The sequence below is a fragment of the Scylla paramamosain genome, chromosome 22 (genome assembly GCF_035594125.1).
Source record: "Scylla paramamosain isolate STU-SP2022 chromosome 22, ASM3559412v1, whole genome shotgun sequence".
In the NCBI taxonomy this organism is placed as follows: Eukaryota; Metazoa; Arthropoda; class Malacostraca; order Decapoda; family Portunidae; genus Scylla; species Scylla paramamosain.
The window spans coordinates 224,562-250,771 of NC_087172.1; the positions used below are offsets into that span (position 1 = coordinate 224,562).

A 26,210-nucleotide genomic window follows, 5' to 3' on the forward strand; every position below is an offset into this window, starting at 1 on the left:
GATATTTGTTTCCTTTTATTATGAATAGTTACAATAATAATTATACAATGAAAAATATATCTATATTACAAAACTTCCTCAATCTGTACAGGTTTGTCAAAAGTTAAATATAACAAGCCAGTTTTACACCAGACCAGGCCAGGGCTGTGTGGTTGTCATGTGCTGGAAGGGGAGGGGGGGGATGAGGTTGCTTGGTGCTCTCACTTTCTGCAACCTAACTATTGCAAATCCATAGCAAGTACTTTAGTTGCTATGGCCTCCTGGTAAGTACTTTTCCTCAAAGGTCACACAAATTATACATGAAACTGGGCAGTACTAAGGAAACTGAAGTAAAAATCTTTCTCATCAGTTTCCACAGTAAGTTGGTTTCCTGCAGTCTCGTCATCACATGTGAGCCAAAGGAATGCCACATCCCACATAATAAGCTGTCTTTTTAATTGGTTGGCTGATAAACCGACTTTGTCAAGGCAAAATGAGTAAATAATTTTTTTGATACATCCAATGCAATTTCTAAACAAAGTTAGCAAAATTCCATTTTCCTGCTTTCTTCAGTCATAACTTATGATTAATTTACTATTAAATTTGTGCAAAGGAACTGTTACACTACTTACTGTGATATATATAGGTCACAATAAATAGTTTCTCGTTTCTCATCAAATGAATCAATAATGTACAAACCCATTCCCAAATTTTACATCATACTTGTATTAAAATCACTACTCCTACCATAGTTTACTGGTTACCCTTGATTACTCACTCCAGTGCTGACTCATCTAAAACTGCCAACAGTCAAGCTACAATAGCCAGGTGGTGTCAATGTCATGCAACAAAGAAAAACACATCATGTAAAGAAAAAGTAAATTCTTAAAAATAAAGATATCTGACCATTATGTGATCATACTGGTAACAAATCCTCTCAAAGTAGTCTTTAATTACAAAACAAACTTGGAAATGAAGGTACTACAACTATGTCATCTTAACTTCCTCTGTACAAAATGTTCAAACTAGAGCAGAGACTAACACATCTATTTTGGCTGTTATTCTAATTCAGCAGCAGTCTGGGCATCAAGTGGAGAAACAAAGGGCCTGGTGAACAGAATGGGATCAATTGTATGCATTCCATGCACTTTTAATTTAATAAGATGTACCTCAAACTATTATATACAAATGACTTACAAACAAGAGAACAAATAAATGAGAAATTATTATACAGGCAATTGTAATGAGATCTGACTAAACATTGAGCAATCACTATAGTACATGTGACAAACTTGTATGCTTGACTCCTAGAGACCCTGGAGAGAGAGAGAGAGAGAGAGAGAGAGAGAGAGAGAGAGAGAGAGAGAGAGAGAGAGAGAGAGAGAGAGAGAGAGAGAGAGAGAGAGAGAGAGAGAGAGAGAGAGAGAGAGAGAGAGAGAGAGAGAGAAAAGGGATGTAAGAGTGAATGCAATATTGCTTAATTTTGTGTACGTGTTTTCATGTTATGACACTTATGCTTCTCTCCAAGGTTTCTATCAACACTCAGGGGAGCTCACAGACACCCTACAGTCTGCAACTCCCTCCTCACAGACCACGAAGGTGCAGAGACATCTATCTGGCACATTACAATATGTCATAAATCTTTTAAGCTCAGAAAAGTGCAAATCCTGCATAATGTAGGGAACCCATGAGGTCAGCCCTGACTCACCAGCCCTAGAGGTCAGGTGTAAAGCTTTTAACAACAGCTTGCAAAATATGGAATACAGTCTTGCACTTTCACCCTTACACTCTTACTTGTTAATATCATTCTTATTAGGTACATGGAGAGATACTGACAGTCTATCTATTGCATGACTGAATACTTTGACCGAACACATTTTTGATTGGGGAATAAATGGTAAAATACAGAAATGGTCCCACATGAATGAGATAAAAAGTATGCTTGTCATTTTTGTGCATAACATAATTATGAATGCAGTGTAAAACTCAAAGCCGAGGTAGCTGTTGATGGACTTTCTGACAGTACCCAGAAAACAAGTCTTTAGATATTTGTGAAGAATCCACTCATACTTATAGGGATGGGGGGAGGGAAATGCCGCAACAATTGTCTGAGAATTACAATGGATGTGATAAAATTTGTACTCTTCGTTTGTGATCAATGATTGAAAAACTGATGAGGGAAAATGGAGCAAATGAGTAGGGAGGCACATGACCTTTAGGTTTCTTTAACAGATATTAAAACTAAAACATTACCACTTAATGAGTTTCACCTGAGCCAATAAGTAATTTGAACCTTTGTCAAAAGTGACCTGGTAAATGAGGCAATTTTACAAAATGTAGAGTATTGTATTGGTTTGTTTGTTGTTAATCACCTCATGAGGCTTTCAAGGGGAAAAATCTATAAAATTATATCATCCAACTTAAATGCAAATATGTTTAATTTCTTAAGGGTAGCAAACCATTTATGACAAAAAATATAAATATATGTATACTACATATGAATCTTAAAATGCTTACAGTGGTGTGCAGACACTGAGCCCCAAACACCCATACACATGTATGTGCATAAATATATACATACATGTATAAACTGGTGTGCAGACACTGAGCCCTACACACTCATATACACCCACATTTGCATGCATGCAGGCATACACACACACACACACACACACACACACACACACACACACACACACACACACACACACACACACACACACACACACACACACCACACTGGTTGTTATATCTTTATGATGCTACTAGTCACTTTTTTTTCCAAAATAATTGGAATATCACACTAAAACAGGTAAGCTTTAGTTTCTCACCCAAACACCACAGCAAAGTTCAAAAATATAAAAGCGTCAGTCTTTTCCACATCAGCCTTGGCAAGGATTGGCCTCAGCATGTTCCAGTCCACCTGCCTGTTAGTGCACCACCACCACCACCACCACCACCACCACCACCACCACCACCACCACTACCACCACAACTACCACTACCAAAGTTGTTGCCCCTACATGTGGTCACTGATTTTCAACAGGGCATCACAAATTTCTGGTGTGACCAGTACTGTCGAGTCACAAACAAGTTGATCAGTCTGCCATTTGTCTGTGTTTTCATTCAAGTAACATTTGGAAGGCAGCTGGCCTTGTACAGGAAGACACCTTTTACAAGTCAACTTTATAACAGTATCAGCTTGCTGTCTTTACACCATAGAATAGTATACTAAACACTGGGCAGTTTAAGGATAACACAGCTGATATGTGGAGTGTCAACAATGTACATCGGACGTTGAACAGTTCACTCTGAGAACACTTGAGGTTGCATCATGGAGAGCTTTGTACAAGAGGTGCATGGATGGTTCACTTTTCGTAGTAAGCAAATGTCACACACTTAATATTAACTTCTTTACATCACTATACAACACCACTAACACTTTTTGAGCCACCTTCACTCAGTTTTTTGTCTGTGCCTCAGAATGTCCTTCCAATTCATCCACAAGTCTTTAAGTAAAATAAAAAAACAGCTGACAATTAAAATATACTATAACATAAATAAAAAAAGCTTCTTGCTCAGAAAAAAATGAACTTGACAAAATAAGTAAAATAAAACTTTTCAAATAAATATGGCAATTATTCCTTATCTAAAAGTTGTTCAGCAAGGATGCTGGCTTGCGACCCAGGCCTTCACGCCTTACACAAGGCACCACCCGATTCAATCCCCATGCAACATGTGGCCTCAGTGAGGATTTCAAAACCAATGACAAAACCAAAAATTAACTTCCTCAATATCAGGTCATTACATATACATTATTATAAAATTAGAACTCCTATTTGTTTCTAGGAATCTCCATTTAAAGTAACACTAAAAACTCACTACAAATGCTAACTAAAGAAATAACAAGTAATGGAAACAAACAGCATTCAGCCCTTTCTTGTTGTACAAAGAAAAAAAAATAATCAGATATCATGACTGACTAACACAGGTCATCAAATTTATAGGATTGCATTTACCTTTTGATTCTGTGTTTTTTTTTTCAGCAATTAAGAAAACTGTGTCCACCCTATCTTGCATCTTGAATTACAGTCATCATTTCAGAGAGAGAGAGAGAGAGAGAGAGAGAGAGAGAGAGAGAGAGATGAGAGAGAGAGAGAGAGAGAGAGAGAGAGAGAGAGAGAGAGAGAGAGAGAGAGAGAGAGAGAGAGAGAGAGAGAGAGGGAGGGAGGGAGGGAGGGAGGGAGGGAGGGAGGGAGGGAGGGAGGGAGAGAGAGAGAGAGAGAGAGAGAGAGAGAGAGAGAGAGAGAGAGAGAGAGAGAGAGAGAGAGAGAGAGAGAGAGAGAGAGAGAGAGAGAGAGAGAGAGAGAGAGAGAGAGAGAGAGAGAGAGAGAGAGAGAGAGAGCGAGCAAGCTGTTGCAAATCTAAGTCAATGATATTTTCTTTTTTACAAGCAGGAGAATGAAAGTGGTACTTTTGCTAAGTCTTCCGAAACCATCGCTTGTAGGGCAGTAAATCCATTGTTGGATGATTTAACAATGTCATACAATTTTGGTTTATTATAGAGGAGTGAACTTAGAGAAGCATGATGCATTAGTAAAGTAATAACAACATAAAGACAGTGTAAATCAAAATGCATTCCAATAAAGATGATGTGTTAGGTGCAGTCCTACAAGCTGCTTTTTCCTCTACAAGCCACATGTGATGCTCCTTACTTTGCTACACCTGCCAGTCACCAAATGATGCTTCTCATTCCAAAGTAACATGTTCAACAAAAGGCAATGCAAAGGAAAATACACTGTTCAACCAGTGTAAAAGAACAACAGAAAGCAAAAATAAAGTTATGCCAAAGAACAGTGTACTTCTTAGCAATAATGATGGATGAAACATTGGACCTGGTCTTGAATGTAAAAACTGGTTTCCTCTAATGGAGGGACCAAAGTTGGGTAAGTGTTTCAAGAACAAATTAAACACTAAGCCTATGATACCTGCTGTCACATACTCTGATGGATGTCTGGTCACAGCTTCAGCACAGAATGAAAGCTCTGGCCAAGCTGCCAAACAAAGAATGGAGAAAAAGCGTGGCAAACAACTTGTGGTTAGCTTTCTCCCCTGCCTGAATCAACACAGGCAGGTAAGGTGACAGCCAATGTTATAGATGTTGCTAGGACAAAGAGGTCTTGTGAGAGGAAGCAGCTTGCAGTAACTCAGCAAAGGAGCGCTCAAAGCACCTCTTCAGTTCACTATATGACGTTACCAAGATGTTTTGTTCGTCATGTGACATCAGGCATATCTGAAAAGCAAAATTAGAGTGAGCAGAGATGACACCACAAAACTGAGTGTTGGATGTTAGACTCATCCCATTATATGAATACAGAATGAAGACAATGAAAATAAAAATGAATAAATAAATAAGTTTGTAGATAATTTGTAAACAGGCACAGCTGTGATGACTTACTTTGTCTGGAGAACCAGCATCCAATTTGTTAAGAACCATCACCACATGGGCCAAGTCCAGCCACGGTCGACCATCCTCAGTAGTCTGAAGAGAGCCAACTATCATTAGCCTCTTTTCTGATGATGTGTCACTTGTGTAATACTTAATGCAATACTTAAATATATGTAAAGGGAGTTGGTGATGGAAATGAAAGATGTCATTATATAGTCTCTTATTAAAAGTATCTCAATTTTTCCTTTAACTTATATTCTATTCAATAATTGTTTGAGAAACTCAACTTTGATTCAGTGCTTAATAATTTGTTACACTGACACTCACCTGGTGAAAGACATAATCTCTGAAGAGTTTCAGCATGTACCTGTCCCCTGTTTCACTCCAGGAAGTGTCCATGTGCAGCCTGTAAAAGAGTTACAATAAATATGACATCAAATCATGCACCAAAATATCTGCTTCTACCCACTCCCAAAGTCCAGCTCAGAAAATGTTAAATTTTTTATTCATTCTGAACTACTACACATTAGATGTTGTACATAACACTGAGTATGTTTATCAGCACATAAAACTGAGCATTCTTATCACTTTCAACAAAGGACGAGGGCACTTACTGGTGCCGGTCAACAATGGTGTTGAGCTTTGTCAGGAGGCGGAAAAGGCGACCATTGTGGACCTCCTTTGCGATCTCTGACTCATACACATCGGCACGCTGGGTGGCAGTCTCCAGGGCAGTGTAAAACCTGAGGAGAGAGTTATTAGTATACGCTTCATGTACAAAAATAGATTCAAAAGTTATATCTATTTCAATTTGAGGGATCACTTTCTTAAAAGTGATATTTTTCCTCATATAACATTCCTAACACACAAAATATTCTATACCTTGCAATCTAAGGACATGCACAAAATAGACTGCCCACACACTCTGCCAAAAAGTCACCATATTCCCAATGGCATGAGAGAGAGAGAGAGAGAGAGAGAGAGAGAGAGAGAGAGAGAGAGAGAGAGAGAGAGAGAGAGAGAGAGAGAGAGAGAGAGAGAGAGAGAGAGAGAGAGAGAGAGAGAGAGAGAGAGAGAGAGAGAGAGAGAGAGAGAGAGAGAGAGAGAGAGAGAGAGAGAGAGAGGACAAGACACTCCCTACCTTAAATCTTTATTCCAACAGTAAGAAAGGGCATGACAATTGCTGAACTGATCAACTTTATGTGAGATGTCAGTTTGGTATACAGACAAGGCACATTTAGCCATCCAGGCCATCAGCATCACAATATGTAACACTAAGTAGTAAGTGGTGAAATCAATGCATCCTTGTTCATGCTTAGTCAAAAATAAAAATGCTTTGGATGATCAATTCCTGATAAATGGGTCCTAATAATAAATAAAAATCTAACTGTTGTTTGAAGACTTTTCTCTGTAGTATAATAAAAAGTGAAGAAGCAACTCCAACTCACTAACACTGGCAATATTTAATAAAGAGTTTGTCTCACCTTGCACCAATCATAGGCATAACATCGTTGATACTCTTGATGCGCTGGGAGGTGAGGAGACACACCACCAACATGGACAGGTCACGGGAGTAGGAGCGATTAATGAGTTCAATGGCAGTTTGGATGCTGTCTCGCTGCAGGGCCATGTAGGAGTTACATGCCAAGGCAACCATCAGGTTCCCAAGGCTCATCAAGTCATCTTGCTGAAAACAAAAGGCAATTCACAATGAAAAACAGTTCTTATGGTCAGTCACATAAGTTCTAGATGACCCACTATAAAGCAGGAAAGTAGAGCCAGGTATTTAGAATAGTAAAGGCATAAGAGGTCTGGAATGTGCAAGGATGAGGTATACTGGTAGGAACTAGTGAACTGTGGCCATCAACTTGGGAGAGTTTTAAATTAAACTGAAGAATAGAAGCTGACAGAGCATCAGTGACTCACCTGATACTGCGGCATGTTGGCCAGAGGATTGGCAGCGTTTGGGTCAAAGTTCAACACGTCATGGATGCCACAGCAGTTTATTCTGATCCTGGATTTATTGTCAGTAAGGAGGATCTTGGTTGGGTCGAGGGTGCGGCAGGCCAGACCCTGCGTGTGGATGGCCCGCAGTGCTCCAGTCAGCTGGATGATGTAGTTCCATAAAGTAGATTCTGGGAGCAAACCTAGTGAGGAAACCATCCATCAGTTAGATACACAGACCAGAATAGTGACTAAAAGATATCAATCAAACATGAAAGAAATACAGAATTTATATACAAGAAAAGTGCAGAAAAATTAAACGAGGACATCACCTATTATAAACAATATTGAATTCCTTTATCAATAATTGCACACCTCTTACTCTCTACCAATATTAAGTCAACCATCATGCAAAAAAAACATAATGGTGGGACTTCACAATCTGTCTCACCATTGCCGGAGTTGTGGCGGTGTGATTTGTGGATGCTCCGAGCTGAGGACTCACTGGCCCCATTGCCTGGTAGGGGAGTGGCCAGTGTCTCCCAGCCGTTGGAGCCAAGCATGCTGGAGGAGGAGAAGTGGCGGGCAGCGAGGGTCTCCGCACCGGCATGATAGTCGTACACAAACACAATTGCTGTGGAAAAGATAAGTGTCCATAAATATGACAACTTTATGGTGTATTCATTCCCAAGTCCATCATCAAATAATGCTTTTAATATAAGGATTTATTTTTCAATACCACCAGCTCTAATAACATAACAGAATCCCTTGAATCATGTATGTTAATTTTTCACCTGATACCATCCCTTTAAAATGGCAGACTATAAGGAATTCTATTCTGTATATTTTGTACTTTTTACAGGCTTCCATACTGCTATATCTACTGCATTTAAACATCAGACTAACAACTTTATACAGTTACTTGATCATCTTTACGCTTCAGCTACAAGCCTTCTCTGCTTCACATACAACTGAAGTCAATGAGGTTGAAGGAGTGATGTGCTAGACAGCCTTTCCATATCTTCAGAAAATGTTCACTTCAACCACCTTTAGTTTAATAATTTTTACTTATATATTTATTTTCTAACCACCTTTAGTTTAACATTTTTCATTTATAGATTTATATATTTTCTATATCCAATAACTCAAAAAGCATGCTTTACTGAGTATGGGTATAAACAGTCAGTGTTTCCTAGAGAAAAGCTGCCCAGTACATCAATTGACAAACTTCACTGAGTTCCAAAACAGACAATTATAATAGTAAACATAGTAACAAGACTAGAAGTCTTACAGTTATCACCAAAGGCTTTGGTGGTGAAGACCTCCCTCAGCTGAGTCACACTGGAATGTTGCAGTTTCTTCCACATGTCCACTAATTGGGTGACCTTCACGTTGTTAAGACGGTAGCCATGAATGCGATAGAGACAATACCGCAAGCCCGTTTTGATGTTGGTGGCCTGTAAAGGAACCCATAAATGATCAGTAATTTTAGACAAACTCATATGTGCACAATCTCTACAATAAAATCTACATGAAAAAACTTCTATGCACAAGAGTGTGTGTAGATTCATCTTGTGTACTGAGCATCTCATTGGTGTGTGGGAGTCACTGTATAGATGACAATCATGCAACCCACTACATTTGCAGGTAAATCACTTTAATTCTCACTGCACTGAAGATTGAAGTGATCTAATGGCATGAATGGTATGAGTGAAGGACTGTGTGGTTGCCTTATGTATGATGACTAACTTATACCAACAAGTAATCTACTGACTTAATCAATAGCTCAGCCAGTACAATACAAAACACACACCTTGTACACTGAGGTAGCGTAGCCAAATATGGAGGATTTGTTAACATTGTGCTGGGGTTCCATGGGCACCAGCTCGTGGTACATGTCTACTTCCTGTGGCAAGTCTGTGTAACAAGGAGAAATTTGTGTGTTAAATTCTACATGTCAAGACTGTGAATCTCACCTACAGCAGTTTTGTGCCATACTCTATCAAACACTTTTGATATATCTCAGGCAACAGTGAAAGTTTCACCAAAATCCCTAAAGAGGATGACCAAGACCCAGTAAAGAAAGCCAGACGATCACCAGTAAAACCATTCTAACCATAGCTATCTATCAGAAAACTTGAAGACATTTGATGACAATAATCACATAAAACCCACTTGTTTAATTAAACTGGTGAAGAATGAAAAACCCAATCATAGAGAAAATGGATGAAGGACCAATCACTCAAGACACCAAAGACAAAGAGAGCACAGATTACTAGAGATAGACTTATTGGTAATGGATAAAAAAGGAAGATATCTTACTAACACAGATATAATATAATCACTAGCTCACCTGGAAACTGCTCATGGTCAACATGGGCCAAGGTAAGGGCATGTTTCTCCAGCAGGTGCTGGCGCAACTCATCACCCATGAAGAAGTGTGGGGCATTGGCTGGTGCTCGGAGATGGTGGACATGGGCAGGGGTGGGGGGCAGGACATGGTAAGGGGGGAACACCAGGGTGGGCTGAGGTGCTGCAGTGAAGGGAGATGGTGATGCAGTAGCTCCAGTGTTGGCAAAAGGTGGCTGGTCTTGGGCAGTGAAGAAGTAGGTAGTGCCTCCCACATTTTCTTGGTAAGTAGGTAAGTTGGAAGCACTACCATTGTCCTCCTGTCCTCCAGCATTGGGGGAAGTACACCTCCCTCTGCTGGGGGAATCCTGGGGGGATATTGGCCTTTGTGGGGAAGCAACAGAGGCTGCTGGTGAAGAGCGTGTCATGGAGGTGAAGCCCAGAGATGAGGGTGTGGTCAGGCTGGGTGAACCAAGCCCAGAAAATGAATGGAAGGAGGGAGTAGAGGCAGAGTGGGCCAAGCCTCCATTACCACCTGAGCCTGGGATGAACTCAGTGATGTTGTTTACTGATGGCTGGCAGGGAGGAAACAAAGTGACGTTACTATTGTGCCGCTCATTAATATATAGCCTTATATTGTCTCTAAAAATGTCTTACTTATACTTACATGTTGTAGAAATATAAAGTGGTATGAAAGAGCTCTTAAATCTAGACAAGATTTTCTGAGACACTCCTAATTTAGTAATTTCTTAAAGGAGGCTTCCATGAGGGTTGCAGTGTCAATAATAGCAAATTAGCTGCAAGCTGCATTACATAACAAAAAAATTGGTGAGGAAAATAAATGTATCAGGAAAACAAAGAAGGTGCAGTGAACCAGATGACAATAGTGACGTGACTAACTACCTAGGGAAAAAGGTGGTTGTGTCCAGCCTATCAGTACTAATCTATGCATCACTACTTGGGGAAGAAACCTGTACCCATGAGGAGCAAGTACAAGCAATACTGATCACCACTTACCACCACTTGTGCTCTGACCCCACAGGACATAGATCTCTCCTCTCCAACCAGCTCTCTTCTCCTCACTGGCACAGTATTCTGGTGTTCCTCCCACTGCAAGTAAAAGGGCTGTGAGAAGCAGATGCATGGTGTGTAGCAGCGAGGTACTTCAGACTGCTACATTTGGTTGTGCATATTAATTATATATTTATTTCTCACAGTCCTTTTACCAAGAGGGTGAGTACTGTGGTGTTCCTCCCACAATAAGCTCGCTGTCACAGCTGGTCACCAACATACTTTAAGTCGTTCCCATTCCTTACTTACATGTACATGAACCAAAGCAGCTAAGGATTCACACTGCTGCACAGAGCATACTGACAAAATGAGACTATGCTATTTGTATCTAGTTTGAGGTTACAGTATTTTTTTATTTATTTATTTATTTATTTTATTTTATTCATTTATTTATTTTTATTTATTTATTTATTTTTATTTATTTATTTTTATTTTTATTTTTTGTGTGTGTGTGTGTGTGTGTGTGTGTGACTGGTCTCTAGTACAACAAATGACAGCAAGTACAATTGGACAGAAATGAGTGAAAGCTGGATAGGTGTCTGGCTATGATTATAGACTTGGAGGGAAAATACAGACTCTCCTTCCAGGCAAAGTTACTATGAGCAGAAATAAGATAAAGGAGCACAATTAAACAAGGTTTTTACTTGTTCCTTACAGATGCAATTCTTCTCTTAGAGCAAAGAAAAAACATTACGGGTGGTAGGACAAGAATTGTTCCTGCAAGCAGTATTACACAGAATAAGAGTTGGTTGAATAGGTGACTGGCTATGGCAGCAAGCTAGTAATGGAAGAAAACAACACCATTACAAGTAGATGGTTGTGGCACATCACATGTCTACCTCTCTAATCCCTTTCTACTGTGATGGGAAAAGAGAGAGAGAGAGAGAGAGAGAGAGAGAGAGAGAGAGAGAGAGAGAGAGAGAGAGAGAGAGAGAGAGAGAGAGAGAGAGAGAGAGAGAGAGAGAGAGAGAGAGAGAGAGAGAGAGAGAGAGAGAGAGAGAGAGAGATGAAGAAGACAAAGATGATGAGGGAAAAAAAAAAAAAAAAGTTAGAAGAGAGGTGTTTGCACTATGGAGTCAGAATGTCAGTAGTCTAGTGGTGAGCTGCATTTTGTTCCCCTTGGGATAACAATGAAAGAGCAGCAGTGACTGCCTAAATCTGTCTTCTGGTCTGACCAAAGATGGTAACCAAATCTGTGTTTCATTCAAGTTATACAAAGTGACAAGCTTGTGTGAGGAGCAAAGCAATGCTTGTCCTCATGGGAAAAGGACTTAGAGAAATGCTGAATAAAGATGCAAAAATAAAAGCAAGGCAGAGAGATGTGTGAAGAGCTTGGTTGCAACACATCATGTTAGAAGAAACACTAAACAAGTCTGGTGTTCTTCTCACAATCTTGCCACCACAAGCAGTCAGCTATCCAAATCCACCACAACATAACACTGCTCTACTTGACGCCTCTGCCTGGCTGCCAGAAGACAAATGTAGTCAATCATGGCTGCTCTGCATGTTACTGCTCCAAGAGAGGTCCTGGTGCTTGTGATTATAATGGTACTAATAGAAGGAGCACTTTTGTCACTAGACAGAACTCACCATGTTCACTTTCCGTGCCCCCACACCATCGAGACTCAAGGCTGCGACACTCTTGGTGAGGGACTGCTGTTGCTGCTGCTCTGTTTGCTGAGTGGCCGACAACTGCTGGCGATTCTGTGCAGGAAGAAAGTTTTGTCAAATTTCACTCCACAAAAGCAAATGTCATACATTTCTATAGTTTTGCTCATCTTTAAAAGTCTGGTTCTACATTATTCTGCACCATTCACTCAACAACTGACACACTACTAAATACTCCCAAGATCTGGAAACTCACACTGATATATGTAGCGAGCTTTGATTCTTGTGGGAGACCATTGACTTGACTGGTGACTGGAGGTGCTGGTGCAGTGGCTGGCTGAGGCTGCTGGGGCAGGGCCAAGTTCAGGAAGAGAGGGTGGTCCATGCCGCAGACTCTCACACTCACTGCATAAGTAAAACATCTAACATCAATCCAAGTGCACTGCATAATTAATGGTCACATGGATTATAATAAGGTTCTGCTTAATGTTTTTTGTCATCACCACAGAGGCAGCAAATAAGAACCAATATCTGAGGTAAGCATAGAATTCAGTCACATGAAAAAGTTTTTTTGGGGGGAGTGAGCACCAGCCCAAAACCACCTAAGCTCTATGAATACCATACTGGCTGCTCTAAAGGCTCTTGTGCAGTAACCAACATTGATATTAAAGTCTCCCAATACTAATTGTACAAACTCATATGGAAGATAGCATATGGAAACGTGGGTTAAATATCAAATAAGGCTGTACACTTCTTTTTCTTCATCACTAACTACACAAAATTTTGAAGTGACCCAAAATTTTGTTAATCACTCATTTAGGAGACTAGCATGTGGCACGTTAACAAAAGAAAACTGAAGGGACTGAAGGGACTGATATGTTATAGCATATTTCTTAGCATAAATTTTGAAGTGACCCACATTTTTCTTAATCACTCATTTAGGAGACAAGCATGTGGTAAATTAACAAAAGAAAACTGAAGGAACTGATGTTATAGCAGGTATTGTAGTGAAATGCATGTTACTTAGCACTGATGAAGCTTCATCATAAATATGAAAATGAAAATAAGGAGTAAGCATCCTGATCTGGATGATGCACTTCCCCAGCAGGTGATTGGAAGGGACAGTATGTGCCTTAACTAGGAGGGAGAAAGAGTTGTGTGCAGCAGACTCCTTGAATGGATCAGAGCAACAGAGAAAATACACAAGACTAGCAGCAGATGACAGACAGGATGCAGTGACACCAGAATGAAAGAGAACACATGGGGACAGGTTGTGTAAATGTGAGAGAAGACAATAACCAGGTGAGAAAATGCATTAAGTTTGGATGTGTAAATGTGAGAGGATGCGGCAGTGGGAAATTTGAGGATGTGTAAGGAACTAAATGAATGTCATTTTGACTTAGTCAAAATGACACATTTAAGGGATGAAGTGCAAATGGATGGCAGTGACTATGTGATGAATGGAAAGGGGTGGAAAGCTCAAGATAGAGTAGAAGGAGGAGTAGCCTTTTGCATAGGAAGGAAAGGAATCTTAGAGTAAACTTTAGATGTAGGAAACTGTGCCATGAGTGAAGGCATTTTAGCAGTATAGGTAGAGTGCCCAGGCAAACATGGAAAATGTGAAAGGTTTGTGGTGACTGTGGTGTACATGACAAATGAGAATAAACAAACAATGAGAGAGAATAACACAAAGTATGGTATTTTGAAGAATATTGTAAGAGAGCATGCAGGAGAGAGACTGATGATTATGGGAGACTTGAATGCACACATAGGTATTTTAGGTGAGCAAATTAATAGGAATAGTGAGACACTTGATGAGTTTGTGAATTATGAATGAGATGGACTTAGAAAACTTGAATGAGACCTTGACAGAAGGAAGAGTGATTTGGTGTGCCAGGAACCATGAGTCTACAATTAACTATATGCTACTGAATGGGAGAATAAGAGCAAAGAACAATATGTTTGTGGTGAATGAAATGAATGAGAAAGAAGGATGGACATAAACTGTACTTAAGTTTTCCAGATGTAGAGGAAGCCTATGATAAGGTGAACAAAAAAAAAAGGCTAGCTAGTCTTGGAAAAAGCTGGGTTGAGTGCAAGGGTAGTTAACATATTTGTGGACACAAGAGCTAAATACAAACTAGATATAGAAACAACCTCTCTGAAATTTCTGATTGGGGCAGAGCATACTTAGTATTGTTCAATGCCTCAAAACTCAATTCCTCCATCTATCAACTTGACACAACCTTGCAGACAACTATCCCTTCTTCTTTAATGACACTCAACTGTCCCCATCTTCTACACTGAACATCCTCGGTCTGTTCTTTGCTTAAAATCTAAACTGAAAACTTCACATCTCCTCTCTAGCTAAAACAGCCTCTATGAAGTTTGGTGTTCTAAGTCATCTCTGCCAGTTTTCCTCACCCTCCCAGCTGCTTATTCTGTACAGGGGCCTTGCCCATCCATGTATGGAGTATGCTTGACATGTATGGGGGGTTCCACTCACACTGGGTGGAATCAAAACCTTTTCATCTTATCATCTCCTCTCCTCTGACTGATTGTTTTCAGCCTCTCTCTCATTGCCATGATAAGACCTTCTTCTCTCACCCCTATTCTGTCCATCTCTTTAATGCAAGAGTTACCCAGTATTCTCAATCATTCATCCCTTTCTCTGGTAAACTCTGCAATTCCCTGTTTGCTTTTGTATTTCCATTTTCCTGTGACTTGAACTCTTTCAAGAGGCTTATCCTGTAATTTCTGACTACCACTTTTGACTCAGTTTGGGGACTAGCACCTCAGTGAGCCTTTTTTTTTTTATATATATATCTTTGTTGCTCTTGACCAGCCCACCCTCCAACATGAAAAAAGAAAAAACTTCAAATCTTTTGTTTTACTCTAGATTACTTTTTAAATGCTTATTCTAACTGATTTATATATAAATATGAGGAATAAACAAAAATATATTAAATAAAATAAATAAATAAATAAATAAGTAAATAAATAAATGAAATAAAATAAATAAATAGATAACCCCCCCCCCCAAAAAAAAAATTACCTGGCTTTTTTCCAACCTTAGTTAAGATGGTAGTAAAGAGTGGGTTGGAAACAGTTTGAGGGGAGACATCAAGTATGGCATGAGTACGATGTTAAAAATTAACAGGGTTTAGCATGAGATGTAAGAAAGTTGATCGAGTGAGATAGACAGAGTAGTAAAACATGTGTAACTGAGTTAATGAAAAAAATAAGATAGAATAAAAGAATACTCTGGAATGATAGTAAGAGAAAGAGCTCTCAATGCTTGAAAAGTGGTATGAGGGGTGGTGATTTTCTCTTCCAAGCGAGGGCACAGTGTATGGATGTAAATGGAAGGAGTTAGTGATGGTCCGAGTCCCATGGCAAAGTGTGCCAGATGTGTGACATGGAAGACGATGAGAGGGTGGAGCATGTGATGCTGTAGTGTGTGAAGTATACCAGAGATGGATGAAATGATGCAAGTAGTGCTAAGGGAGTTGGGCCATGTCAGAGTGAAGACAGGAAAGAAATGGATGGTGTTGCTACTGAGACTGTGTGGAGAGACAAATAAAAGAATGACTGAAGAGAAAATATGACATGTTGGATGTAGGAATTAGTGGTATGATAAATGCTGCCTGTTTTCTGTTTGCCATTTTTCTTTTTCCCTGCAAGAGCTACTGATACAAAGGTCTGGCTCAGGAATGATCCTGAGTCACCTGTAGCATCATGAAATAGTAAAAAGAAGAAAGAAAAAAAAAAGATTCTGGTTGGCCTTGATTGACCTTTCACTACAATATTCCTGAACTGTTTTGTTGTATGAAACTGCAATAATACTTCTTTTTTAGAAAGAGAATGATTTAGACAGTTGTATGTGACAACTATGTCAGGTTAAACAAAAACAGAATAAAAAATGAATGTGATGATAATGACACATACAACAGTCACTAACATGACTTTGCTAATCAGAGAAATAATTTCGTCCATCAAGCATTTTGAGAGAGCGATTTTGGCGGTTGTATGTGGCAAGTATGTTAAGCTGAATAAAAACTGGAAAAAAAAATAAATAAAAAAAAATTAAAAATAATAATAGATGATAATAATGACATACAACAGTCACAAACACGACTTTGCTTACCAGAAAAATACACTTTCGTCCAGCAAGTAAAACGGTAACAAATCTTTACAACACCACCTTGGGTTCCTAACATGATTTACTTAACAGTTAAACCGAAAATCGCACCCGCGGCCCTGACACAGTGACAGGGAGGGATGCTGGGTAGCTCACCCCTGTCACCCAACACGTCTTACCCCCTGCCCCTCACCCACACCACACACACCCACACATCACCCCCAACGGCAGGGGACCCGGACACCCACGCTAGGGCAAGGAATACGAGCGGAGGAGAGCAAGTAGGGGCAATTATCAAAATCAAAATCAGCTGTTCCCCAATGTGGCACAGAGGTGGCGGAGGCACTTCCCTGGCCTCCCACTGGCACTGACCCTCCTGAACACACGCCTGGTACACTCACACAGGCTTGCACTATCACACACAGTCCTCCATGGGCGTATAATGAAGGTTAGAGTACTGTAAACACATCGGGCTGCTGCGGAGAGGCGAGGAGGAACGGCTGGCAACACAAGTACTGACACACGAGCATCACCATCTCAACCACGCCAAGCTCCCTAGACGCTCCGACTCTCTTCCGACATTCTCAGACTCCCCCTCGTGTCCTCCTGATCCTACTCAGACTATAGACTTTTTGGCAGGAATATGACTGTAAACAAAATGCAAACTGTAGATTGTGGTGGTCGGAAAACAGGATGAAGGATATTTTCTTTGTTTTTTTATTGTTTTATCTGAGGTTTTGGTGGTGGATGATCCTCATCAGATTTTGTCTCTTGGTTCAGTCTCTGTGTCTCTCGGCCACAATCCACTGCCTTGTCTAGCTTATGCAAAGTACGAAGTATAAAGGAATGTATTTTAAACTTGAAAAGTGGTTATGACGTATCTCCTGCGTACTTTTTGTTTCTTTTGACTTATGCAATGTACTTATTTGTAGCAGCATATAAACAAATGTATGTATACTAGAAGAACGTAACGTAAAAAAGAATAATGAATATATAACAATAATAATGATACAATAAATTAATAAAATAGAATAAAAATCTGATTATGCTATGCTACATCCCTCTAGTTTTCATTTCCTCTTTTTTTTTTTTTTTTTTCATTCCCATACCACATTTTTTTTGGCGACATGATAAGAAACGAACACATAACTATAACATGTATAAACCAAAGAAATCAAATCAAATAAATAAATAAATAAATAAATAAATAAATAAATATATATATATATATATATATATATATATATATATATATATATATATATATATATATATATATATATATATATATATATATATATATATATATATATATATATATATATATATGAATGCTAGCTGCTATGTACCGTCGGCTATTATGTACCGGCTCCTATGAACCACTGCTTTGACTTATATGTACCAAACAAGGCTGCTACATACCAGCTACCAAGTAGGGAGATAAAAATTAATATTGTAAGAAAAAAGTAATAAAACTACATTAAAATATAAAACACGAAAAAAATGAAAAAAATAAAATAAAATAAAACTGTATTGTCAACTAATACAATCAATAGAATTCAGCATACACTGATTTAATACAGGCTTAGTCCTCAGCATGATCCATGAGTTCAGCACACAAGTTAGAAAATGCATCGGTCTGTCTCTCTCTCTCTCTCTCTCTCTCTCTCTCTCTCAATAGTTACACGGGTTTTCAAGGGTGTTTTTACGGTTCTAGTGACAGATTAACATAGTTTCTACATTACTAACAGGAGAAACTTGCTTTTAAAAGGCTGTCATTGAAGTAATACAGTTTTTTAAGGGTGTTTTTACAGTTCTAGTGACAGATCTACAACGTTTCTTTATTATTAACAGGAGAAACACTCTTGAAAACCCTGGTAATTATCATTTTGGCTTTGAGAAACAGTCGTGAGGAGAGAGAGAGAGAGAGAGAGAGAGAGAGAGAGAGAGAGAGAGAGAGAGAAGCATTTTAGTTGAGCCTATCCTGCGCTCGTTCGTGTTTGCTGCGGTGACACGGTGCAGCAGTGAGTGAAATTTTCATGATCACGTAGTCGTAGTGGGTGTGGAGTGGGGAAAGGGAAGTGAGGAAGTGTGGATATTATATGATATATTATTTGATAACATGTCACCTTTAGTGAGTGTTAGTGTGTGTAATAGTGAGTGTGGTTGGAGCAGTGATACGTGGCGCTGGGGAGGGAGAGCGGTTGGCTGGCTGGCTACATTGTTTTGGTCAACACTGGTCAGTCTTGCCCCACACACTCTTTTAACCAGTGTTTCCGTATTCCCGGCAGTTTTTCCCTGTACCGAGCACCGCCAAGCAGCACCAGAGAGGCACGAATACGTAAGGCGAGTCCAGCGGTGCCAGTCTCACCTCAGTCAGCCTTCCTGCCTTCAACTACATCCTCCTCCTCCCTGTAGTGTCTCGTTTATTTAGGTTTTAATATTCGTCTTTTTTAGGCATGTTTTAAGGTTGTTGACTTATTTTTAGAGTTTGTTCACATCTGAGTCTGGAAACTTGGAGATTTAGGCAAATAATGAAAAATTCGTTAATTTGTAAACAAGCTGTCTGCTGAGGTAGAGGCAGGACGTCAGTGTTTTCAGCCATTATTTGCTTCGTCTCTCATTTACTGTAAGCCAAACATGTCATAAGATGGAACCACATGTCTGGCCTTCATATTCGCTGGTCAGATAAATCCACCATTGCCTACTTTTGGTCTCATGAACGAATAATTAAGGCAACATGGCCGCTGGCTACCCCACTAAGATCTCCGCCGAGGGCCGCCATGATGGACTGCTGCCTGAGCCAACTTGTTGGGCTCCAATATTTTTTTGAAAATTTCTGAATGACTTTATTTGGCTTCTATAGTAAGTTTTTATGATTTATAAAAATATTTCGTTGCTTTTGAAGTGCGTTTCTTGCCTCAGTTAAGTAAATGTGGTGAATTTGCTGCTGTTTTTTGCATAAATATAGGACTGTTTTTACGGTTAAATTTACCCAACCCGGTTTTTTGGCTCTTTTATTTGAGGCTGTAATGAAGGTTTTATTGCTTCAAAAAATCGTTTATGATATTTAAAGTGTTTTGCGTTTCTGATGAGCTAAGTGTGTGGAATCTAAAATAGCTTTTGATGCCGTTAAAAGTGGTGATTTTGTCATTTGTTGGATTTTTTATTTGAATATCTTAGCTTGTAACTAACTTTGCTTTGTTTAGAAAAACAGTTCAGATTTTTTAAAGTGTTTTTTCATTGGTATAAAATGAAATGGGTGGAGTTTTCAATGATTTTAATGGTGTCAAAGATTCAACACTTTTTACATATTTCATATTAATATTTCTTTACAACTGCTCAGGCTGGTGATGTTTTGATATTGTGAATATTAATTAAAGTAATTGTCAAGTCAGAATATATAAGGCATTCGAGCCTAGCTTCGTTTTTTCTAGGGGTCAATTTTGAAATGAAATACGTTACGTACGTCAGCCAGCGGGGCGCCGGCAGCCCCCGCCTGTGACGTCATCAATGGTCCTGGGACTCGCTCGGGTACAGTGGCTCCTCGTCAGTATTTACCGTAATTTCCAGTGTTTTTCCAGGTGTTTCCAAGCTCAGGTATGTAGGTAGTAGTAGTAGAAGGAGAAAAATAGATAAATGGAGGGGGAGGAGGAAGTAGTAAGGAGAAATGGAGGAGAAGGAGGAGGGGGCATAACAAGTAAATACCAAGAAGACCATGTTTAGCTTAGTTTTCCTTCCTGCCCTGCTTTTTCTCTGTAATATTTCATGTGTTTTGGGTGTTTTAAGTGTGTTTTGGATATATTTAGGAGTGTTGTGGAGTGTTTTGTGAATGTTTAAGTGTGTTTAGGTTGTATATTTGCTATTATATCTGTGTTTTGTGTGAATTTAGGGTGTTTAAAGTGTGGCTTAGGATGTTTTTAGGTGTATTTTATGTGTATTTAGTCTTGTAAAGTGTTTTGAGTATATTGTGGAGTGTTTTGGGGCATATTGAGGTGTTGTGAGTTTGTTTTTTAGTTTATTTAGGGTGTTTCAAGTGTTTCGGGTGAGTTTGGATGTGTCGGGTCTATTATTTGAGTTTGTGTGGGGTGTTCTGGGTGCGGTAGTAGTAGTAGAAGGAGAAAAATAGATAAATGGAGGAGGAGGAAGAAGTAGTAAGGAGAAATGGAGGAGAAGGAGGAGGGAGCATAGCAGGTAAATACCAAGAAGACCATGTTTAGCTTAGTTTTTCTTCCTGCCCTGCTTTTTCTCTGTAATATTTCATGTGTTTTGGGTGTTTTAAGTGTGTTTTGGATATATTTAGGAGTGTTGTGGAGTGTTTTGTGAATGTTTAAGTGTGTTTAGGTTGTATATTTGCTATTATATCTGTGTTTTGTGTGAATTTAGGGTGTTTAAAGTGTGGCTTAGGATGTTTTTAGGTGTATTTTACGTGTATTTAGTCTTGTAAAGTGTTTGAGTATATTGTGGAGTGTTTTGGGTGTGTTTGGGGGCATATTGAGGTGTTGTGAGTTTGTTATGAGTTTATTTAGGGTGTTTCAAGTGTTTCGGGTGAGTTTGGATGTGTGTTGGGTCTTTTATTTGAGTTTGTGTGGTGTGTTCTGGGTGCGGTAGTAGTAGTAGAAGGAGAAAAATAGATAAATGGAGGAGGAGGAGGAAGTAGTAAGGAGAAATGGAGGAGAAGGAGGAGGGGGCATAGCAGGTAAATACCAAGAAGACCATGTTTAGCTTAGTTTTTCTTCCTGCCCTGCTTTTTCTCTGTAATATTTCATGTGTTTTGGGTGTTTTAAGTGTGTTTTGGATATATTTAGGAGTGTTGTGGAGTATTTTGTGAGTGTTTAAGTGTGTTTAGGATGTATATTTGCTATTATACCTGTGTTTTGTGTGAATTTAGGGTGTTTAAAGTGTGGCTTAGGATGTTTTTAGGTGTATTTTATGTGTATTTAGTCTTGTAAAGTGTTTTGAGTATATTGTGGAGTGTTTTGGGTGTGTTTTGGGGCATATTGAGGTGTTGTGAGTTTGTTTTTTAGTTTATTTAGGGTGTTTCAAGTGTTTCGGGTGAGTTTGGATGTGTCGGGTCTATTATTTGAGTTTGTGTGGGGTGTTCTGGGTGCGGTAGTAGTAGTAGAAGGAGAAAAATAGATAAATGGAGGAGGAGGAAGAAGTAGTAAGGAGAAATGGAGGAGAAGGAGGAGGGGGCATAACAAGTAAATACCAAGAAGACCATGTTTAGCTTAGTTTTCCTTCCTGCCCTGCTTTTTCTCTGTAATATTTCATGTGTTTTGGGTGTTTTAAGTGTGTTTTGGATATATTTAGGAGTGTTGTGGAGTGTTTTGTGAATGTTTAAGTGTGTTTAGGTTGTATATTTGCTATTATATCTGTGTTTTGTGTGAATTTAGGGTGTTTAAAGTGTGGCTTAGGATGTTTTTAGGTGTATTTTATGTGTATTTAGTCTTGTAAAGTGTTTTGAGTATATTGTGGAGTGTTTTGGGGCATATTGAGGTGTTGTGAGTTTGTTTTTTAGTTTATTTAGGGTGTTTCAAGTGTTTCGGGTGAGTTTGGATGTGTCGGGTCTATTATTTGAGTTTGTGTGGGGTGTTCTGGGTGCGGTAGTAGTAGTAGAAGGAGAAAAATAGATAAATGGAGGAGGAGGAAGAAGTAGTAAGGAGAAATGGAGGAGAAGGAGGAGGGAGCATAGCAGGTAAATACCAAGAAGACCATGTTTAGCTTAGTTTTTCTTCCTGCCCTGCTTTTTCTCTGTAATATTTCATGTGTTTTGGGTGTTTTAAGTGTGTTTTGGATATATTTAGGAGTGTTGTGGAGTGTTTTGTGAATGTTTAAGTGTGTTTAGGTTGTATATTTGCTATTATATCTGTGTTTTGTGTGAATTTAGGGTGTTTAAAGTGTGGCTTAGGATGTTTTTAGGTGTATTTTACGTGTATTTAGTCTTGTAAAGTGTTTGAGTATATTGTGTTTGGGGGCATATTGAGGTGTTGTGAGTTTGTTATGAGTTTATTTAGGGTGTTTCAAGTGTTTCGGGTGAGTTTGGATGTGTGTTGGGTCTTTTATTTGAGTTTGTGTGGTGTGTTCTGGGTGCGGTAGTAGTAGTAGAAGGAGAAAAATAGATAAATGGAGGAGGAGGAGGAAGTAGTAAGGAGAAATGGAGGAGAAGGAGGAGGGGGCATAGCAGGTAAATACCAAGAAGACCATGTTTAGCTTAGTTTTTCTTCCTGCCCTGCTTTTTCTCTGTAATATTTCATGTGTTTTGGGTGTTTTAAGTGTGTTTTGGATATATTTAGGAGTGTTGTGGAGTATTTTGTGAGTGTTTAAGTGTGTTTAGGATGTATATTTGCTATTATACCTGTGTTTTGTGTGAATTTAGGGTGTTTAAAGTGTGGCTTAGGATGTTTTTAGGTGTATTTTATGTGTATTTAGTCTTGTAAAGTGTTTTGAGTATATTGTGGAGTGTTTTGGGTGTGTTTTGGGGCATATTGAGGTGTTGTGAGTTTGTTTTTTAGTTTATTTAGGGTGTTTCAAGTGTTTCGGGTGAGTTTGGATGTGTCGGGTCTATTATTTGAGTTTGTGTGGGGTGTTCTGGGTGCGGTAGTAGTAGTAGAAGGAGAAAAATAGATAAATGGAGGAGGAGGAAGAAGTAGTAAGGAGAAATGGAGGAGAAGGAGGAGGGAGCATAGCAGGTAAATACCAAGAAGACCATGTTTAGCTTAGTTTTTCTTCCTGCCCTGCTTTTTCTCTGTAATATTTCATGTGTTTTGGGTGTTTTAAGTGTGTTTTGGATATATTTAGGAGTGTTGTGGAGTGTTTTGTGAATGTTTAAGTGTGTTCAGGTTGTATATTTGCTATTATATCTGTGTTTTGTGTGAATTTAGGGTGTTTAAAGTGTGGCTTAGGATGTTTTTAGGTGTATTTTATGTGTATTTAGTCTTGTAAAGTGTTTTGAGTATATTGTGGAGTGTTTTGGGTGTGTTTTGGGGCATATTGAGGTGTTGTGAGTTTGTTTTTTAGTTTATTTAGGGTGTTTCAAGTGTTTCGGGTGAGTTTGGATGTGTCGGGTCTATTATTTGAGTTTGTGTGGGGTGTTCTGGGTGCGGTAGTAGTAGTAGAAGGAGAAAAATAGATAAATGGAGGAGGAGGAAGAAGTAGTAAGGAGAAATGGAGGAGAAGGAGGGAGCATAGCAGGTAAATACCAAGAAGACCATGTTTAGCTTAGTTTTTCTTCCTGCCCTGCTTTTTCTCTGTAATATTTCATGTGTTTTGGGTGTTTTAAGTGTGTTTTGGATATATTTAGGAGTGTTGTGGAGTGTTTTGTGAATGTTTAAGTGTGTTTAGGTTGTATATTTGCTATTATATCTGTGTTTTGTGTGAATTTAGGGTGTTTAAAGTGTGGCTTAGGATGTTTTTAGGTGTATTTTACGTGTATTTAGTCTTGTAAAGTGTTTTGAGTATATTGTGGAGTGTTTTGGGTGTGTTTGGGGGCATATTGAGGTGTTGTGAGTTTGTTATGAGTTTATTTAGGGTGTTTCAAGTGTTTCGGGCGAGTTTGGATGTGTGTTGGGTCTTTTATTTGAGTTTGTGTGGTGTGTTCTGGGTGCGGTAGTAGTAGTAGTAGAAGGAGAAAAATAGATAAATGGAGGAGGAGGAGGAAGTAGTAAGGAGAAATGGAGGAGAAGGAGGAGGGGGCATAGCAGGTAAATACCAAGAAGACCATGTTTAGCTTAGTTTTTCTTCCTGCCCTGCTTTTTCTCTGTAATATTTCATGTGTTTTGGGTGTTTTAAGTGTGTTTTGGATATATTTAGGAGTGTTGTGGAGTGTTTTGTGAGTGTTTAAGTGTGTTTAGGATGTATATTTGCTATTATACCTGTGTTTTGTGTGAATTTAGGGTGTTTAAAGTGTGGCTTAGGATGTTTTTAGGTGTATTTTATGTGTATTTAGTCTTGTAAAGTGTTTTGAGTATATTGTGGAGTGTTTTGGGTGTGTTTGGGGGCATATTGAGGTGTTGTGAGTTTGTTTTTGAGTTTATTTAGGGTGTTTCAAGTGTTTCGGGTGAGTTTGGATGTGTCGGGTCTTTTATATGAGTTTGTGTGGGGTGTTCTGGGTGCGGTAGTAGTAGTAGAAGGAGAAAAATTGATAAATGGAGGAGGAGGAAGAAGTAGTAACTCCTTACTACTTCCTCCTCCATATTGAGGTGTTGTGAGTTTGTTTTGAGTTTATTTAGGGTGTTTCAAGTGTTTCGGGTGTGAGTTTGAATGTGTGTCGGGTCTTTTAATTGAGTCTGTGTGGGGTGTTCTGGGTGCGTCTTAGTGTGGTTTGGGCGTATCCTGTTGTGGGATGTTTTTGGTGTGTTTGAATGAGTTTTGGGATGTTTTAGGTGTGTTTTGGCTGTTTTGAGTGTTTGGGTGAGTTTTGTGGGTAGTTTGAGGTGGTTTGAGTGTATTTTGGATGTTTGAATGTGTTTTGGGTGAGTTTTATTGGTATTCTAGGGTGTTGTGGGGTGTTTTGGGTGTGTTTTGGATGTTTTTGGTGTATTTCGGTTGTGTTGGATGAGTTTTGTGGGTATATCAGGGTGTTTTGAGTGTGTTGGATGAGTTTTGTGGGTATATCAGGGTGTTTTGAGTGTCTTGGATGTCTTCAGCATGATATAAGTATGTTTGAGTGAGTTTTATGGATATTTTGAGGTGATGTAGGGTGTTTTGAGCATGTTTTTGGATGAATAATATGTGTTTTGTGTGTGTCTGGGTGAGTTTTGTGGGTATATTTGGGTGTTGTGGGGTATTTTGAGTGTGTTTGGATGTTAAGCATGTCTTGTTATATTTAGGGGTGTTTTGAGTGTGGTTTGGGTGAGTTTTTCTTGTATTTAGGGTGCTTTGTGTGCAGTACCAGAAGGATAACTGAGGGTGCAGGTCCAATGGAGTTTCAAAGAAAATAGAAAGTCCACTGGAGTTTCAAAGCAAATAATGAGTAGGTCTATTGGAGTTGCTAAGTTGTCCATTGTTTGGTGCTTAGTTAGGCTATCATAGATTCTCTCTCTCTCTCTCTCTCTCTCTCTCTCTCTCTCTCTCTCTCTCTCTCTCTCTCTCTCTCTCTCTCTCTCTCTCTCTCTCTCTCTCTCTCTCTCTCTCTCCCTTTTCCATAAGTTGTTAATTTATCTGTATTTTGTTTATGATAATAATGGTACATAACTGATGGTTCATAGCAGCCATGGATGGTACATAGCAGCCAGTGGTACACAGCAGCCAATGGTACATAGTGGCCTGTTACCATATATATATATATATATATATATATATATATATATATATATATATATATATATATATATATATATATATATATGCCGAATTATATCAAAATCATATTCTCTAATGTTTCAGTCGCCTCCTTAATTAGTTGCATATATTTTACTGTTGTTAATGTTAACATAACCAAAACATAATGTGAACTATTACACCAAGGAGTCTGAATAAAATGTTAAAGATTATATAACTTTTCTTGCCTGGTGTATGAAGGAGCAAGAATGGAATGGTGAATGAAGAGAGAGAGAGAGAGAGAGAGAGAGAGAATATGAAATATATCTTTAAATATTTGCTCTAACTTTTAAGAGACGAGAAAGTATGACAGTTATCTAACGCCTTACCAGGTATGAAATCTGAGTA

General features: G+C 38.9%; 1 protein-coding gene across 1 annotated transcript; it reads right to left on the reverse strand.

The window, feature by feature from the left end:
• LOC135111376 (PAN2-PAN3 deadenylation complex subunit pan3-like) lies at window positions 1-26,210 on the reverse strand. Its single transcript, XM_064024592.1, has 14 exons — window positions 26,192-26,210; window positions 12,657-12,805; window positions 12,383-12,496; window positions 10,739-10,831; window positions 9,726-10,296; window positions 9,186-9,289; window positions 8,664-8,829; window positions 7,824-8,006; window positions 7,355-7,575; window positions 6,913-7,115; window positions 6,043-6,171; window positions 5,756-5,834; window positions 5,438-5,521; window positions 1-5,272 (listed from the first exon to the last, which is right to left on the reverse strand). Exons 2-14 carry the CDS (start codon window positions 12,783-12,785, stop codon window positions 5,144-5,146), a joined length of 2,205 nt encoding a protein of 734 aa, XP_063880662.1. The 5' UTR covers window positions 12,786-12,805; window positions 26,192-26,210; the 3' UTR covers window positions 1-5,143.